Source organism: Spea bombifrons, chromosome 1 (assembly GCF_027358695.1).
Source record: "Spea bombifrons isolate aSpeBom1 chromosome 1, aSpeBom1.2.pri, whole genome shotgun sequence".
Taxonomy (NCBI): domain Eukaryota; kingdom Metazoa; phylum Chordata; class Amphibia; order Anura; family Pelobatidae; genus Spea; species Spea bombifrons.
In genome coordinates this window covers 119036617-119054682 of record NC_071087.1, presented here as the reverse complement: position 1 = coordinate 119054682, position 18066 = coordinate 119036617, and the positions used below count along the sequence as shown (strand labels likewise).

Below are 18066 nucleotides of genomic sequence, written 5' to 3'. Positions count from 1 at the left end.
TACTGTACCATGCAAAGCAGCTGACGCAGTACGTCCTGCGGGATATCCAACTCCTTGATGCTAATGCCAGTGAACAGAGGAGAGACTGAGAAGCTGGAGCTGATGGTGGTGAGATAATAGTCAGGATCCACTGCACTCCCATCGGGTAGGTAGGAGCCTGGTTGAGAAGAAGAGACAATATAAAAGAATGTTGGAAAGTTGCACGAAAATGGCTCAATAGAACATCTTCAATATTTTTTTTGTGATTTTAAACTAATCGGGAAATAGAAAATAAAAGTCAGTAGACCAACAAAAAAGTATCAAACATTTTTTTTTTTTAAACAGTCCTACAGTGTAAACAATTCAGGAAAGAGAGAGGTGATTAGTTCTTTTTAGTTCCTGGGAAAGCAAATGTTATAAACAAAAACATATTCTTTATATCCATGAACAAAGCTACAAAAGATATCCCCGGGTCTGTGAAAGGACTACCCATGGAGAAGTATCTCCGGCTCATATTTTACATGTTCCCTAGGTCTGGATTAATGTGATGAAAATTAAATTATACAGTCACATAGCCACAGTACCTTCAAAATACTGGATGTTGGATCCCGCAGGAGAACCAGGGGGTGGGACAATACGGTCCGGGCTAACCTGCAAAACACAAGGTTCATGTGAGGACTCAGTGACAAGACGCACAAAACATATATACAGCAACAGCACAGTAGGTTACTTGGTCTGGACCAGCCTTTTTTGTTCATTTTTTTACCATAATCATCTATGGATTTTGGTTTTCAATCAGCGTAATTATTTTGGAGAAAATTAGTTAAAAGTTCACTGCAGTGAAGTTGAGGTTAGTGTCTAGATATTGCTGGCCCTGCCACTGTTAATCAATTTTCTCCCCCTGTAGGTTTCCCTCTTCTCCTCAACCCTCCTTACAAAGTTTGCCTGTAATCAATAACTTGTTTGCTGTTCCCATGATGAAGGTGAGGGTTATAAAACATATATTGCTTATTTCAACTTGTAAACAGCATTACATGGGGTGGTAAAGTACAGGTGTGTGTACCTGGGATCCACTGGACACACTGCTGGTCTTTCTTTTCAGCGAGTCACCTTGACACACATTCAGCAGGGAATTTGGTAGGATGGATCGGAAATCATTGAAGGAACGTCTGCGAACCCCTTCCAGTTCATCTGGAGCTTTCAAAGACTTGGGAGAGACTTTCGGGAACAGCTTGGACAAAAGAGATTCTTCGGTGTTGCTGTAACGTCCGAATGCCCGGGAAATGCCAATTAGACATGGCACTGCGTACTTACAGAGGTATTCTACAATACAACACAAGGCAGATTTACTAAACTGTGTTGCTACATGTAGGATTGCCATTCTTGCCCAAGTAAAGGTAAAAAAATATATATATTTAAATATTGACAGTGATTATCCTGAACAAAAACATGTATTCAACTAGTTTACCTTTATCATGGGATTGTGGTGACTGGCACATTCCCAGTAAACATTGCATGACATCCAGAACAGTCTCTAAGATCTACAAAACAAAAAACATATTCAAGCTTTATGTACCAGACGTATATTTTCACGACAAATTACAGAAAACCAGCGGGAGCTGGACAACTACCAGTAAAGCACCAACGTAAAACGTTCTCTACTGAAATGATGTATGTTATACATGATGATTTTATTAAATTAAGACCACTTAAATATTTCTACATTTCATCAAAATCAAATGTTATCGATCAAGTAGCCCTGCTGTGGAACTGCGATAGGAGAAGGGTAAGGAAAGAGGGGAGACATGAGGTGCATTTAATTCCATAAATGGTTGGAGACCAGAGCCTTGTTGTACTAGCCATGAATCCCACACTAGGTGGATTATCTGACGTTCAATGTATGTGCTTTTATTTTTCCTGATTGCAGTATCCACCACAATGTGGCTTAAACACCAAAAAGTCATTTTCCTTTCTCAGCCAAAATATTAGGAATTGAGTTGCAATCAGTGATTGGATGTAGACATTTAACAAAATGATGCAAAATTTTGCAAAGGCAAATGTCAATTCAAGAAAACCCATTTACCTGACTCCTGAATGACAGATCCCTGTGAGCAACATCTGAGAGTAAAGTCACAAGACAGAAGCTGAAGATCTCTGCCACTGGAAGCGTCCCTGTTGCCAAAAAATATATTTATGGCTATTTATGGCACATAAAAATGAAATCTCTTTAAGATCTGGATCCTAGTTTTATGTGACTGAAAGCAAGTGATAATAATGTATCTTGCAGATCACCGTACAATGTAATGTGTGATCCTGAGAACAGGGAAAGGACTAGCAGTAAGACTCGGTGAAGATATAGCATTTTATAGGTACTATTAATAAATGTGGTATATTGGTGTACTGTTTGATTAAGGACAGGGTTTTATTGAAGGTCATCAATAATTCGATCCTATTTTCTGCATAGAGGGCCTGCATATGACAATGAAGAAGAAAGTTCTACCTTTGCCCTTCCGTGCATTGCTTTCTTCTATCCACAGAACTTTGGGAAGTCCCTTTACCAGCTTCAGGAGATAGGGAACCACAGTGTCTTTGTGCTAAAAATCAGGATATAAATCAAGATGTTTAATTCCAAAACCAGATGGGAGAAATAACTAGAAATGCCTTTTCCTACTGGAAAAAAAAGTTGTTTTTTTTTTCAGTCAAACGCGAAAGACGTTCTTTGTGTCAATACTGAATGCATGGAAGAAAAGGGGATATATGTGCGATGTCTCACACTGCATAACCCATTATGCAAACATTGGATCACTAATTGTTGTCAAGTGTTTATTAAATTATATTAAACCTGTGCTTGCTGTATACCTGAAGATCTGACTCCACCAGAAATATACCCAAAGCAATGAGTGCATCTCTGCGCCGCTCATCCAGCTGGAATACTCCATGGAAATCCACAGGGCACATACACAGTAGTTTCTGCACCTACATATAGGGAGAATGCGGCATTTAAGATGAATACAAAACAGACTTGTCTAGGGCTGCAACTAATGATTATTTTCGATTAATCAATTGTGAAATACAAAACAAATGTACATTTTTTGTTTATTTAAAATTACTGGATGTTAAAAACAAATAGGAGAATAAAAAAACTGAGAAAAATGCATTTCATGTTTTTATTTCCCAACCTGCCCCCCAGTTATGCACATCTGAGCCCAGGCTTGCCACATTGCCTCCCAGATATTCCTTATACCCCTAGATATGCCTTATAACCCCTATATGCCTTATACCGCCCTGATATACCCCTGTGCCCCCTGATATGCCTTATACCACCTGATATGCCACTCCACCCTCCCCAGATATGCCTTATACCCACAGAATTACCCCTCTGCCAACCCATATGCCATATACCCCTCTGCACCCCCAGATAAGCCTTATATCCCCTATATGCCATAGTGTCCTCTGATATGCCTTATACCCCGGATATGCCTTATACCCCCCTGATATTATTATCTTTTATTTATACAGCGCCAACAGTTTACGCAGCGCTTAATACAATACATATATACAAGGGGTATGACAAGACAAGAATTGACAGATTAAGATAAACCGATACAGTCGGTGGAGAGAGCCCTGCTCGCAAGCTTACAATCTAGAGGGAATGGGGTGACAAACATAAGGCATAGAGAAAGGGTGAGAGGTAGTGTGGTGGTTGTATCAATGACAGGGAAGTTCTAGCAGCTAAGATGGTGCGGCTTCTCTGAAGAAGTAGGTTTTGAAATGTTTCTTGAATGTTGGGAGGGTGAATGCCAAAGGTTTGTTGGAAGTAGATTCCAGAGATATGGGGCAGCTCGAGTGAAATCTTGTAGACGGGAAAAGGAAGAGGTGATAAGTGAGGAGAGCCTTAGCCCATGGGAAGAACGTAGGGATCGAGTGTTTGCTTATGAGGGCAGAAATGTATGGAGTAGCATTGTTATGAAGGGCCTTATATGTTAGTACCAGGATTTTAAATGTAATTCTAAAGGTAATTGGGAGCCAGTGGAGGGTTTCACAGAGTGGGGAAGCAGAAGGGGAGCGACGTGCAAGGAAGATAAGCCTAGCAGCAGCATTTAGGACAGACAGTGGAATGCCAATCAGAAGAGTGTTGCAGTAGTCAAGACGGGAAATGATAAGTGAACGAACCAGAGTTTTTGTGGATTCTTGGGTGAGGAATAGGCGGATACGAAAGATGTTTTTTTGGTGCAAGTGGCAGGATCTGGCGAGGGACTGAATGTGAGGGATGAAGGAGAGGTTTGAGGCATCGGGCCTGGTTAGTAGGAGAGATAGTTGTGTTGTTAATGGTGATAGAGAATTCAGGTAGTGGAGTGGCGATGGAGGGAGGGAAGATAATGAGTTCAGTTTTAGAAAGATTATGTTTCAGGCAGCGTTGTGACATCCATGAGGAAATAGCAGACAAGCAATTGGTAAAACGGGACACGAGAGATGGAGAGAGATCAGGAGAAGACTGGTAGGTTTGGGTATCATCTGCATATAGATGATACTGGAGGCCAAATGAGTTGATTATATGCCACTGTGCCCTCTGAAATGCCTTATACCCCCAGATATGCCACTCTGCCCCCCAGATATAGCAGAAGGCCCCCCAGATATGCCACTGTGCACTCCAAATATGCCTTATACCACCTATATGCCACTGTGCCCCCAATATCCCACTCTGCCCCCCAGATATGCCACTCTGAAAAGTTCTTATCTGATGTATAACGGGTAGTCGAAGCTTGATACTTGGCCTGTTTGCTCAGCTCATGTGGGATTCTGTATTCTGCTGCAATGACATTTTAATTCCACTATGGGACAAAATGTTTTTGCACTTTATGAGATTGTGGATACTGCGCCTTTGGTTTTATTTATATTTTAGATAATAAAGAGGATTTTCTACTTATGATTGATTGGCAGAAGGACCAGATGTCAAAGTTGCAAGTTTAAAAATTTGCTCTTCCCAAATGTGGCCTTTAACTCTAAAAACAACCTGACAAACCCATGCATGGGCAGTATTAACTGTACTCAGGAGATGTTGCCGAACACATAATGGGTTGTTGTTTTACAGCGACGTATACCGGGAGCTGTACATCCATACCTGAAGTACAACTTGCGTGAAGAAAAAAAAAAACACGACAATGGCTGGCGGCAGAATCTCACGAATGGAAAAGGTTCAAATAGCAGCATCTAGTGTTTTTTTTAAAAAAATATTTTTTAAAAATTAGCCAGCTTCAAATATGTCCAAAATAGCACATGGGGGCAGAATGGCCAGATCTGGGGAAAAAATGGTTTCAACATAGCAATATGGTACTTGTACTTACCATATTACTTGCAAAAAAACAAACATAGAAAAATTTGGTATTTCTAAACTAGACAAACTATAGAATCTATTTAGCAGGTTTTTTCATTAGATTTTGTAGATGAGTAAAATATTTTTCCAATAAGTCCGAAAAAGTGCTTTTTACTCTTTTTTTTCCTTTTAGGAAATTAGATGACAAGATCAAAAAAAAATGTGTGGGTACACTAAATGGGAGGGGAGAAAATTACAGATTAACACGAGCACCTCCAAAGTGTCAAAACATCCTTGGTCAAAAAGGGTACCGAAAAAAAAAATAAACAGTCTGGTCCTTAAGGGGTTAATTGTCTTTTATTAAGTGTGAACTTCTTCTCATGTCCAAGCATCTTTAACATTGTCATCTATTAACAAGCTACAAGTATTTCTGTGAAGCATGAGCAATGTCAAAGAAGCCCTTACTTCTTGATACTGCAGAAAGTCTCTTTGGAACAAACCACTTTGTGTAAGGAGAGGGGGTTGAGTCATGTGGAATAAAACACTGTAATTTGTGAAAGAGGCAGCTGTATATTGGCTCTGAGGATATTCGGAACCAGGGCAGAACACCCATATGGCCCTTGCACTGTGGTAAAGCCTGCCCTGACTGTGATGTCAAATACTGCTGTGTTCAGATTATGAACAGTAGCAGTACTGAGCATAACATTTACCTGTCCACTACAGGGAGTGAAATTGCGCTTTCAATTGGATTTGAAAAGACAAAATAGGCAGAGATTAAAAGGCTTTCATTTGTGTGCATGCAATACCCTGCACATAGGTGCGAGTCTCATCACCTGACCACTTTTGACTGACACCTGACAGGTACACATTTCAGCCATCATGGAGTGCACTTGCTTTGGCACTCCTAGCCCTCACACAAGAAGCAAAATGACATTCACGCTGTATGTACTTGGCTGGGCGCTCTTGTGCGGCAGATCTGTACTTTCTGCCTATGGGTTCCAGCCACGCCAGTCTGACAGCTGTAAGACCTACAAGGTGATCGGCCCGGTACTTGCTGGGATAGGGCTGGTATGTTTAGTGATGGCAGAGTTTACTGCCATACTAGAGAGAAGAAGGAGGGAATTGGCAGGAGACCCGTCGGATCCAGATAGACGCTTCATCTGCAGGAAAAGCCGTCAGTTTGCGTAGTTCGTAATACTTGGGATCCAAGTGGCTTGCGGGGTACTACTTAGTATCCCAGGACTTGTGCTACCAGCCTGCAAGCCAGTATCCAACACAGACAAAACCCCTAAAGTCTGTGGAGCTTGCGTACTGCAGATAACGGCACTCATCAGCTTGTGTTTCTACATGGCTGTCTGTTTGAGAAAAAACATCTGGCCGGTGACTCCGAGGACCCAGAAGCCTCCAGAAATCAGCCAGTTGGTGTAACCGTGGGTGACGAACTCCTCATGTTCCCACCACCACTACCTCCATACTTTGCAGGAGGACACGATAGGTCAATGAGCGAGGACCCTCCTTTCGACTATAGCATCTCTTTTTCAGACCATTCTCTGTAAACCCTAGAGATGATTGTGCGTGAAAATCCCAGTAGATCCTGCCAATGGCCACCAGATTTTTATATTATGTGATATGTAAGAAAAACCATGACCTGCCCCACACAGGTATAAAAGCCGTATAGATAAGCAGGAATAGGACTGTTTACCTTAATTTGTTAGCCTATCTACAGTATTCATCAGCGAGTCTCTCTTTTTAAGAGTAACAATATAAAGCAGTATTTCCATTTTGTAGACTGAAGGAACGCAGAATATATACCTACGCCACATCGTGTATACAAAGTTATCATGGATTTCACAATGTAAATAAACACCGATTACAAGCATGAGCGCTATGACACTTTATTAGATTTACTTTAACGACTCCGCAAAAGGATCTTGTTGCTGTTTGCATTCTAGGAATAAGATACGAGGATGTTTACCTCAGGAGCTGTGGCTACTAAAATGTTATAGCAGTTTATCCTATATATTCATCTTTGCGAATGGATGCTTTCCTGGCTTTAGAAACAGTTGTCTAAATAGTTTAAAAAAAGAAATCACAATTTACAAAATCTTGAAAATATTTACCCTTCTAGAGCGGTCTGAAATCTTACCTTTTTTATTACTGAGTGTCACAGATCCTCAAGATTTGACATTTGGTTTGCATACATAAAGCCCCAGCAAAGGTAGGGAAATACTCAGATTTGCTTAATAAACAAAAGAGTGCTCAGATTGAATTACATTTGCTTAGGAACATCCCCAAAGGTACTACACGCTATACACCAATCCAAAATGAAGTACACCAGGGATCAAAGGGTGAGAGCTCAGAAGTACGAGAAAATGACCCCCTACAGGGTAAATAGGAGAGGCAAAGTTAGGGGTCACAATAAAAAATATGAGGAGAAAGAGAAGACCTTTGCAATTTACAAGGCCGTTCGCAAGTAGCGACGTCAAGTATTTTAGACTATAGGAATTATTATAAGAAATAAATGTGAGTTGGAGGAAATTAATCCAGAGAAGCTGATGGCGAAACAAAGAACCGATATATTGAAGTGGTTAAAAAAAAAAAAAACCTTAAGGACAGAGACTTGACCAAGAGACTGATGAGTGGGCAAGACTGTCAATATATGGAATGGTGGAAAACAATGTGGCAAAATCAAGAAACAGAGAGAAGACCGAGATACTGAAATCACATTAAGAAAACACAGGCAGGAGTTAAGGGTTAATATTAGCCAACACTAACTAAAAGTAGAAGACACTAAGGAAATGAGAGGTCTGCCCGTTTTGCAATGGAAAGTGCTGAGGAACAGCAGAAACCCACTTGCAATACAGGAAAGCTAGACAAACAATCATTCACATACAAGCAAACCTCGGTAATTAACCGCTTATAAGCACTTTCCACAAAAACAATGTTTTATTACCATCCTTTCATGACACATATACCTTTCACTAGTAACGTGCACTCCGGCAGTGAGTGGGATGTAAAAGGCGAGAGCAAGAACCAATTATTCAACACTATGTCCCACATACCGCAATGCGGCACTTCAGGCCGGCCGGCACTTGAAAAGTTTATGTGGCCAGCGCAAACTTGTCAATGAGGCCATCGTGCATTAAACACATTAGTCAAACATGGCCCTAAGATTCTATTACATGGAAGATTAGCGCTAAATGGCAGGTAGTGCTAGTGTTAGTTATGTGATGGACAAAGCAGAATGTAGTACAGAGTTTGTAAATTGCATGCATTCCTTTGGCGATTAGACTAGAATGACAAAGGTCAAGCCCTATTACATCATAAACCAAGTTATGCTAAGTAATAGTGATTTCTGTAGCTTATACAACTGTATGTGTTTCATGAAACGGTCCATGTGTCCTTTATTTTTTTTAGAACAAGCCTATAAGCAGGTCATTTAAGAGTAAAGAATGATTTGCTCAACTTGGAGTGAACCTTTTAAGGGTATTTGAAGATTTTTGGCCTTTACGGTCACCAGTAAAAGTACATACCACTAAGCAGCCCAGCACAAAAGTATATATGACTTATTTATATATATTTATTCTCTTAATTTGTATGTTTAGCACTGCATGTCATTGACACAGCTGACTTGGAACAACAGGTTTTAGCTCCCATCTACGACTACGACTCCCATCATGCTTATAAGAGTCTCTGCAGCTGTTGTGGAATACAGCTCTCATAATGCTCAGTAACTTGTAAACATTGCTCCTCTAATGTAAACAAAAGTGGGCTTTTTTGAATTATTCTCCACGTGTAAGAGATAGCACGGTTTAGTCACAAGTGAATAATTGGCGTTAATACCGTTTTTATTATGTCGCCGTTACTTCGCGGTTAGGATATAGAAATATTTGAGTGAACAGCATTGGAGCTAAAAACAAAAATCATCTTGCATCACACCCAAACATTAATAAAGACAGCCTAAAATGTGTTGGGGGTAACAGATAAATAGCAGATCAGGTGTATAGTGAAGCCTATTGGTTGCTATGGTGATTGCTCCACATTTGCATCACAACTATGCTTTCTATACAGCCTCCAAAAAGTTAACTCTACTGAACTGAATGGACTTGTGATGACAGCTTTCAGTAGCTGCCAATAACTCCCTCTGATCACCATCGCTGCACTCACCGAACACAAACATTAGTTACTAGTCACTGACCATAAAGCACTCAAAGTTGACAGCCATTACCTGCCATTGACAAGCCCTAGAGACAGCCACCTACTCCCATGACCACAAGCTAATTCTCTTTATAAACACGCAATGACTTCGTCTGTAAGACCAACACGGCACTGAGGCCCAATAACACATCTGCAGTGACAGGTAAACATCGCCACTGAATGGTAAATCGGAGAACGCATTGCTAACTTGTTCTGCAGATACCTGAATAAGCTTACAATGACCCCTGACAACCCGTCAGCTCACCTTCTCCAGCGCCGCTGGTCTCTGCACGGCCAGGGAGCGGGCTAACGACAGCACGGTGTTAAAATAGAAACCCCGGGAGCTACAGCCGCCCCCCTTGGACGCCATGTTTCACCCGGACCCGTCAAATGACGTCAGCAGACCCAGATGTGAACGGCCACGTGACCTCCGGAAGAAGTGACGTTGACCAAACGTGGAAGCCGACACTGTTGCCTTGGGAACTGGAATTACGTTCAGAATTAGGGCGTTCGAAGCTGGCAGAATTAGATGCGGGGATCGCGCCAAGCTACGTTTTGAGGACAAATAGAATAATAGAAGTTAAAGTGACACATTTTCCTGCTTTATTTAGGTTATGTTTAAACTGACAATAATTCGGGCGGAAGTAAGACGTATGACGTCGCAGGAGGGGCGGATGTAGTGGTCATACCCAGTCAGGTGACCGGTGGATTCTCTTCAATAGAGCAGTGAGTTATTTGCTAAAATTCGTTATTTTCAGTGTCATTGCGGCTATATCTGGGGCTATTCTAGCGGTAATAACGCTGTTAATATGATGTGTTTTTCAGTTCTTATAATGTATCCGTTTCATCCTTAGACTTGATTTCCTGTCACAGTAGTAATCTGAGGTAAAATGACAGTGAATTGGTGTTAATAGCTAACAAGCTGTTTGATTTTCATGTCGTAGTTTAAACCAGTTGGGACAAATCTCATTTCCACCATGTCCAAAAGCTACAACCCTTTTGATGAAGATGAGGACGATGACTTCAAGACCGTCAATTGGAACAATAGCGGAGACCCCTATGAAGACCCAGCACAGAGGAGGAAGAGAGAGGAGGCTGACAGACAGATGTCTTTGCAACATGAAGTCATGAGGAGGGCACAGTCAACAGTGGACAGCAGCAACAGGTCTTTATCCCTCCTCTATGAGTCCGAACAGGTTGGGGTGGATACCGCTCAGGTGAGACATTTTTACGGGAACTAGAGATGGATGTGTCTTTATCCCCGAAGTTTCTGGTGATGCGTTCCTACCAACTATCCCCGATTAGGAGAGACAGTCCCTTTTTGGGGTCCAAATCCCTTTGTCCTCAAAAGTCCCTCTTTCTTTAGAGTGTTTTTTTGATATGAGTGTATTATGAGTTGTAAAAACAAAAATATATTTTCTTTTTGCTAATGCTTTAGTCTGGATTCCTAATCCCCTAGTCCTAGATCGAGTGCATTTTCTATTAAACAGCACCTGAAATACACAAAAAACGGCTTTGAACAATTTATTCCGGAGAAACAAAGTTTTATATTGACAGAGAATGTGCATTTCGAGCAAATTTGCACATAATGACTGTTGCTTACACCCAAAAAAGGTTTTTATGCTATAGAAGTTTTTTTTTTACATTTGTATTAATGGGTCTTTTGGTTAAGGACAAATATCCAGAATGTGTACTAAATAATCTGTTTGGGTGGGTTTGTGTGTGTGTGGGGGGGTATTTTCAGTTGTACTATTATTACTTCTCAACAAGTCCTCATAAAAGTATGTGTTTTCTCCTTAGGAGCTGATTCGTCAGGGAGAAGCATTGAAACGCACAGAAAAGATGGTGGATAAGATGGAACAGGATATGAAGACCAGCCAGAGACACATTAATAGCATTAAGAGCATGTTCAGTGGCTTCACAAACTACTTCAGAGCTAAACCTGTAGAAGTCCCTGTGCAGAACGGAGCTGCTGATTACAGCGCTAGCAACAAGTAAACAAATGCTGACATTTGTCATAAATGTACATTACTTTAATTTTGTCGTAGTACTTCTGCATAGGCACATTCAATAGAAGAATACACTATTTAGTATTTTCAATCCCCAAGCCAGGCTTTATAACAATAAACCATGCTGTTGTTCAGTAACCCTATAGTTTGATTATAAATGTGATGTGTAATCTATCCATAAGTGCAGTCCTATATAACTTTGTGCAGGGGAGGGCTGACAACATTAAGTCCGGTGGACAACATGTTCAATCCTATCCAACTAGCCCAATATTTAAATCAGAGCAACCCATGGGGCAGCCGCACCCGATTATACGTAATTTCACATTTGCTCCCATTTGTGATGTTTTGTGTGTTGTGTTGTGTTAATGCAGAAATGGTTTGAGTGCTGCACATTTGTGATGACTTCGCATTTGTCTTCTGTTATATTCTTTTTCAACTTGTTACGTTTAACATTCAGGCTACAAGAGGCCATGACCATGAGCAAAGAACAGGAAGACAAATATCAAGCCACTCACCCCAACCGACTCAGGAGGGAAGCAGCAGGTTAGTTCAAAAAAGTGCACATCAGGCTGATGTCAAATTAGATACTGTGTGGACGTCTAAAGGAGACTATTTCCTATGACCATTAAGACGCGTTTGGTGTCAAGTTATATGTTTCCGTGTTTCAGTTGTCATGCCGTTGTTCATGACATTACCAAGTATTGTTTTTGTGAAATGTATTTTTTTTTATGGTTTCCTTTTTCACGCTTGGCTTAAGTTAAATTGTCATTTTCAGTATTATGTTTATATTACAGAGCTCGGTACTAATCCGAGTGCATCCAGCTCTGGATACCAACACAAGAACCAGGCTCTCAAAAATTACCATCAAAAAATCGATAATAATTTAGGTGAGTACTGTTCACTCACTGGAGGGAAGCAGCACACATACATAACCTTTGTCACTTTACCAAGTTATAGGTAAACATGCTCACCCATGGGCTGTGCAAAAACAATATTTTTTTTAAGTCTCCACACTGCCCTGCCCTAGAGTTCATTGGTTCATCGACCCATCCGTTTTATTTTCCCTGTGCTCTCACCTGCAAAAGCTTTAGTGGAAGCCTATTTTGCTGAATTTTAGTTTCTGCGCTCTAATACAAGTTTATCCCCCAACCTGCTATCTATATCATATTGTTTGTATTGCCTTTTTTTTTTAGTATTATAGATAAAAGTGCCATTCTGTTCTGTGTAATGATTGGCGCACACCAAAGACTTGTGTAACATATAATGGGTATCACCACAATGTACATTTAGTTTTGGAAAACACTTTTTTATAATTTGTGTATTCATGTTTGTTCTCTTGTAGATGATATGTCGCTAGGTTTAGGTCGCCTTAAGAACCTTGCCCTTGGGCTTCAGACTGAGATTGATGAGCAGGATGAGGTGATTGGACGGCTTTCTGGAAAGGTGGAAAATCTAGACTTGAACATCAAGACCACAGACGAGCGGATAAGGAAAGAACTGTGAAAGTCGATCTGAAACCACTATATCTATTGATCCATACACTCCAAATCTAGTCTTATTTCCTTTAGGTTTATACACAGGCCAAGATCATCAATTCACCCTCTTTTATTCTTTGGACTCAAAACAATCCTTTCGAGGAAGTAATGTAGATGGTTGAACCTCACAGGCTGCCTTGCTAAAAAAAATGAATATGTCACAGTGTTATCCTTAATTAAGAAATGCTCTTAATGTGTACTGTTTTAAAGTGATTTAAACGTGTGCAAACATTTTACATAGATTTAAGGTCAAGCTGTTGAACAAATAAATTCCTTGATACATGTGCAATGGCCTTTTCTGCAATGACCACATATTACTCTTTTATTTTTCTTAATCGTTCAATTGACAAGCTATCCCCCGATGTTCTTAAAATATTGATTTTATTTTGAATATGTGTAGAATGTGACCAATTACGAATCAAGCTGTGAATAGGTTTTTTTTTTTTTTAGTTCTAGATTTTTCTTTCTAATAAGTTTTGTTAATTGAAGGTCATTCTTAAAATGTTAATATTAATGTGTTATCGATACAGTGCAGGTTGCCTGAAAAGAGTTTATTGAAGAGGTTTAAAAAGTGTTGCAACAATACATCTCAGAACTTATTACACTGAACAAAATTGTTAATTTTCTTCTCATTGTTTCCTAAAAGGCATGACATACTATATGTCCCATGTCTTGTTCTAGGTTTTTATATTATTTCATCTATATTAACCCATTGTATCCACAGAAGTTATGTTTCTTTTTTTTTTCTTTCTACAAAAACCATTAAAATTTAATGCAAGCTATCATCAACATTTAGCATAATCATCTTTTTATTTTTCAATAACAGTGCCCTGGCTTTCTGACTGTTTAACTATGTGACCGACAGTTATAAGGCTATGAATAGTCTGTGCTATATAAAAAGATAATGTAATGTATGTGATATTTCAGCGCACATAGCAGTTGTGTTGGGAGGAGCATGAGAAATTAAATAAAATAAATAATAAGAAAACGATTATTATAAGACCCCAGGGCCCTGGCATATAAGAAAAAGATTGGTGTTTTTAGATTGTTGGGCATGCAGCAATGGATTGAAATCATTTCTAAGGACAACACATTTCTCCTGTTTTTTCATGTTTAGGTATACAAGTAAAGTGGCTACTACTGTAAAAAGGTTCCAACATGCTCCCATTGGGCCACAACCTGGCAGGTTTCTGTGAAACATATACCCCAAACTATCTGCATTAGTGAATCTGTGATGATTCAAGGCAAGGCTTATTTTCAAGCAGCACACCCTGTCAAAGAAGTCAAAGGTGCAGAAAATCATTAAAACAATTTTGGCAAAGATTATTTGCAAAATGGTTGAGTTTCAATTTCCCAGCGCTCCTAAGGGAATATCCTGTGTTGTCTGCTTTCCAGAAATATGTACGTTTGTGGGGGGTTTTTTTAATTCCTGGGCTGCTAAACTATTCGAGATGTGACATAGATCCAAAGAAACAAAACATTTCAAAATGGGCGTTTGTGCCCTGTCAATTGAAAAATATACCATCAAAATCTATGCATCATGTCCATAATCAGGACAGCTGAGCAAGTTTGGGAACAACATTTTGTGAAGAATTAGTATAAAAACTGATTTTTGCAGAAATTGGTGGGCACGTGACTGCATGACAAGTCACTAGTGAAATACCCTGGGTCATCTACTTTTCAGAAATACACGATATGACCAAAGGTTTCTGGATACCCCCCTAATTATTAAGTTTCAGCGTTTCATCAGCACATGTTGCTAACAAACATAAAAAATCAAGCACATAGGCAAACATTGGCAATAGGGTTTGGGCTAGGCTCGTTAATTCTGGTGAAGGGTAATGTTAATGCTACAGCATACGCAGACGTTATAGACAATTGTATGCTTCCAACTTGGACCCGGTTTGGCCAAGGCCCTTTCCTGCTCAACAAAGCAAAGTTCATAAAGGGATGGTTTCACACGTTTGGTGTGGAGGAACTCGAGTGGCCTGCACAGAGCCCTGATCTTAATTCCATCAAACGCTTCTGAGATGGATTGGGAGTCTGGACTTCTCATCATCATCTGCTCTAAATTAAGGCCCATGGTTTTGGAATGGGATGGACAGGTGTATAAACCCTTTATACTCTGACTGTTACCTTTCCATCTGAGAATGCTGCGGTACAGAAGCAGTTGACTTTGTGTTGTTAACCGCATGGTTTAGGCATTGTTCTGTTCGGCATCTAATGATCCCATTTCTTTCCCAGGGTTTCTGGTTTTGCATAGGTTTTTTGATTTCTAATACATGTATGGCTTTGAAACATCTGCCCTATAATGCAGTAATAAATTTTGGGTTACATTTGTAAAATGTACTAGTTAATAACCACTCCACATTAAAACATCAAACATTTATTTTGGTTTTCTTTTTTTTTAATGAATCGCATGGATCTTTTCAATGCAGGGAATGCAACAGCTGTTTTCACTGCAAATGGAATGCAGCTGTGACTGCTGGATCCCAGAATCTCTCTAATAGCTGGCCTGTATCCTGCTGCACTTCAAACACAGCCACTGCTGCTTCTCCTAAGGGTCTTATCCTGAAAGGAAATGTGAGACATTCCAGTGAACGCACAACAGAATTCCTTCATTCAAACACAAACCTTCAGTGAATGATGGAAAGCCCAGGACAAGAGGAAGCTGCTGTAGACCCCAGGCACCATCAGCTCTCCTCCCCCAACATTTCCTTCCTGGGCCTGCTCAAAATGAAGATGCAGCTGCGGCCGCTTGCATTGAACACAGTGTATAAAACATTCAGTACTAAATGTGAAAGACAACGTATAACCGTCTCCCTGATTTGCAGTGTTCGAAAGCAATTCATTTGCCTCGTTTGCTATTGACATGCAAATTAGTGATGATTAAACAACATCCATAGACAACAAACCGCAAACATCAAAATATGTAATGTAAATTTTTTGTGAAAAAAGGAACTAACAGTGATCAATTATTTTTTATAGGGAGTGCACACTACATAGTAGACTTGTCCACAGCAAATAAAATGAATTCTACTTTCATTTGTGATGCGTTAGTTGTCAGACAATGAATTTCATTTCCAGACCATTCGGTTTGGACAAAATTCAAAGGCTTTGATTTTCTGTTGCAGGACCACCAACAACAGCAACACTACACCAATGGATAGTCACATACAGCAGCATGCTATGGGACTGAACTTATCCCAGTTTGATGAATTGATCACTTGGAAGGTGATAAACCAGCAGCTTCAGTAGTAGTAAACTGGGTAGACGCTGGCAGGTAGACACATACAGGTACAGGGCACTGAATTTCCCTCAAATTAGAAAAATATTTAAAGGGAAATTGTTCCCTGAGACCTAGAGCTACGGCAGGGCAGGCACGGACAAACAAACACATCCAAGTATGGTTCAAGACTCAATCACACCTCGAATATTAAAAAAGGAAGAAGACTTGATCCACCACTAAGTAAGGAAGGGGTCAGGCCCCTATGGCCCTTACCTCCCATGCTAAGGTGTCCTCCTCTTATGTAGAGGGGATGAGTGAAGACCTGCAGCACTATAAAAAACACCCAGGCTTCTTTCACAGTACTCCAGTGTTCCAGAGCGTTGGTTCTTGTGTATTTTTCGATTTCTACCCTCCTCTTCTTTAGGTTACCCGGTATTTGTCCTCTTTCTTGCTTCTTGGTTCACCCTGTTTGTCTCTACTCCTGACATCTGCCCGCTTTCCCTATTGCTCTTCTTGGTGTCGATGTGGGAAATTTGTACCACACATAAGTTGTCTTGTAGGAGTTGTTGCTCGCCAACTTGTATCATACACATTCTTGGCGCCACAAGATCTTTCCAGACCTTCCAAACATCTGTTGGAGGTTCCACTCTCGACATTTAGTGGAACTGCCCACCTATAATGCCCTTTTGGGTTAAAATCCACGTCACGCTTCACAAATTTCCTCCCTGCCATAATCACAGTACAAGAAATTAATTATCATTATTATTATTTGATGAACTAAGGCAATGTTCCCCCGTCACTGGGGAGGCATATCACCTCCATCTTTTCACAAATAGTTGCTGAGGGTGGAGACCACTCGGGAACTGGAGGAAATCAGAGGGCCAGATGGAGAAGTACCATAGAACCTGGTTTTACTGGCTTCAGTTTAATGCTGACCCTCAAACTCAGTCTATACTGACCCCTAAGTAAATGGAGCCAGCTCATTTTAAGGTAGCTTCATCTGGGACCAAGAGTCCTTCATACCCTTCTACACTATCCCCTATACCCCCCTTTACCCTATACCTAGATCCTAATACTCAGATAATATCAGCTTTATATATATATTATATCTGCTTTTGATAATTGTTTTTCTGAAATACCTAAATACTTACTGGGTGATGTGGATGTATTGGATGTGGTCTATTACATGCTGACGGTCTGCTGCATCAGACTTTATGCTTTTTGGCTTCTGTATCCCCACCCAAATTATTTTTTATTCAAAAAATCAAATAAACTGATATGGAGTTTTAGAGAAGTTAGAGATTGACCACACACAACAAAAAATTATGTCTAGGATGTGTACATCATTGTGAGTAGAGGAGTTAGTATGCTGTTTGCGATCAAAGGAGGATGTAATAGAAGCTCAAAAGGGTGTCTGTCTACTGGGATGCTGAAGTCACCAAGGATGAGAAAAGAGATGACAGAGGAGAAGAAGTGGGGAAACCATGCTGAGAAGTGATTAAGGAATGTATTAGCAGTTCTAGGGGAATGTTATATAACAGTGATGCTTAATGACATAAGATTTAATAGCCGAATAGCATGAACCTCAAATGAGTTAAAACAGAGTGAGCAGGCGGGATTAGTAAATTGAAAAGTTTAAGTTGGCGAAAGTAGGATGCTTACACGACCACCCTTTCTGTCAACAAGTCTGGGAGTTTGAGTTAAAGGGAAGCAATGTTAGATGAAGATGGACAGGTTTCCGAACAAGAAGGTGCAGGGAACTAGAAGTGAAAGTATTGTGTATGGCTGATCATTACACATAGA

General features: G+C 40.2%; 2 protein-coding genes across 3 annotated transcripts in view; one reads left to right on the top strand and one right to left on the bottom strand.

Annotated features, from left to right (window-relative positions):
• PI4KA (phosphatidylinositol 4-kinase alpha) overlaps nucleotides 1-9880 on the bottom strand; it is a 46365-nt gene extending 36485 nt beyond the window's left edge. The window contains exons 1-8 of the mRNA XM_053470868.1: nucleotides 9756-9880; nucleotides 2839-2955; nucleotides 2480-2573; nucleotides 2063-2151; nucleotides 1448-1520; nucleotides 1043-1302; nucleotides 564-630; nucleotides 9-157 (exon numbers count right to left, since the gene is read on the bottom strand). Of these exons, the coding sequence (XP_053326843.1) occupies nucleotides 9-157; nucleotides 564-630; nucleotides 1043-1302; nucleotides 1448-1520; nucleotides 2063-2151; nucleotides 2480-2573; nucleotides 2839-2955; nucleotides 9756-9860 (954 nt within the window). The 5' untranslated portion in view covers nucleotides 9861-9880. The remainder of the gene's footprint in view (nucleotides 1-8; nucleotides 158-563; nucleotides 631-1042; nucleotides 1303-1447; nucleotides 1521-2062; nucleotides 2152-2479; nucleotides 2574-2838; nucleotides 2956-9755) is intronic.
• Nucleotides 9881-9933: 53 nt separating this feature from the next.
• On the top strand, nucleotides 9934-13323 carry SNAP29 (synaptosome associated protein 29). Of its 2 annotated transcripts, none has more exons than XM_053470812.1 (6): nucleotides 9934-10216; nucleotides 10435-10707; nucleotides 11291-11484; nucleotides 11957-12042; nucleotides 12294-12386; nucleotides 12842-13323. In XM_053470812.1, the coding sequence occupies exons 2-6, from the start codon at nucleotides 10468-10470 to the stop codon at nucleotides 13000-13002; spliced, it is 774 nt and encodes a 257-aa protein (XP_053326787.1). In that variant the 5' UTR covers nucleotides 9934-10216; nucleotides 10435-10467; the 3' UTR covers nucleotides 13003-13323. The 2 variants fall into 2 exon arrangements, with proteins under 2 accessions (XP_053326787.1, XP_053326795.1); XM_053470820.1 differs by lacking the exon at nucleotides 9934-10216 and adding an exon at nucleotides 10227-10282.
• The last annotated feature ends 4743 nt before the right edge of the window (nucleotides 13324-18066 follow it).

Bases quoted from the DNA above. Each gene is read 5' to 3' on its own strand.
- SNAP29 (XM_053470812.1), top strand. From the start codon at position 10,468: ATGTCCAAAAGCTACAACCCTTTTGATGAAGATGAGGACGATGACTTC. The intron at 10,708-11,290 runs GTGAGACATTTT...TTTTCTCCTTAG, and splicing joins TTGGGGTGGATACCGCTCAG to GAGCTGATTCGTCAGGGAGA. The intron at 11,485-11,956 runs GTAAACAAATGC...TTTAACATTCAG, and splicing joins GATTACAGCGCTAGCAACAA to GCTACAAGAGGCCATGACCA.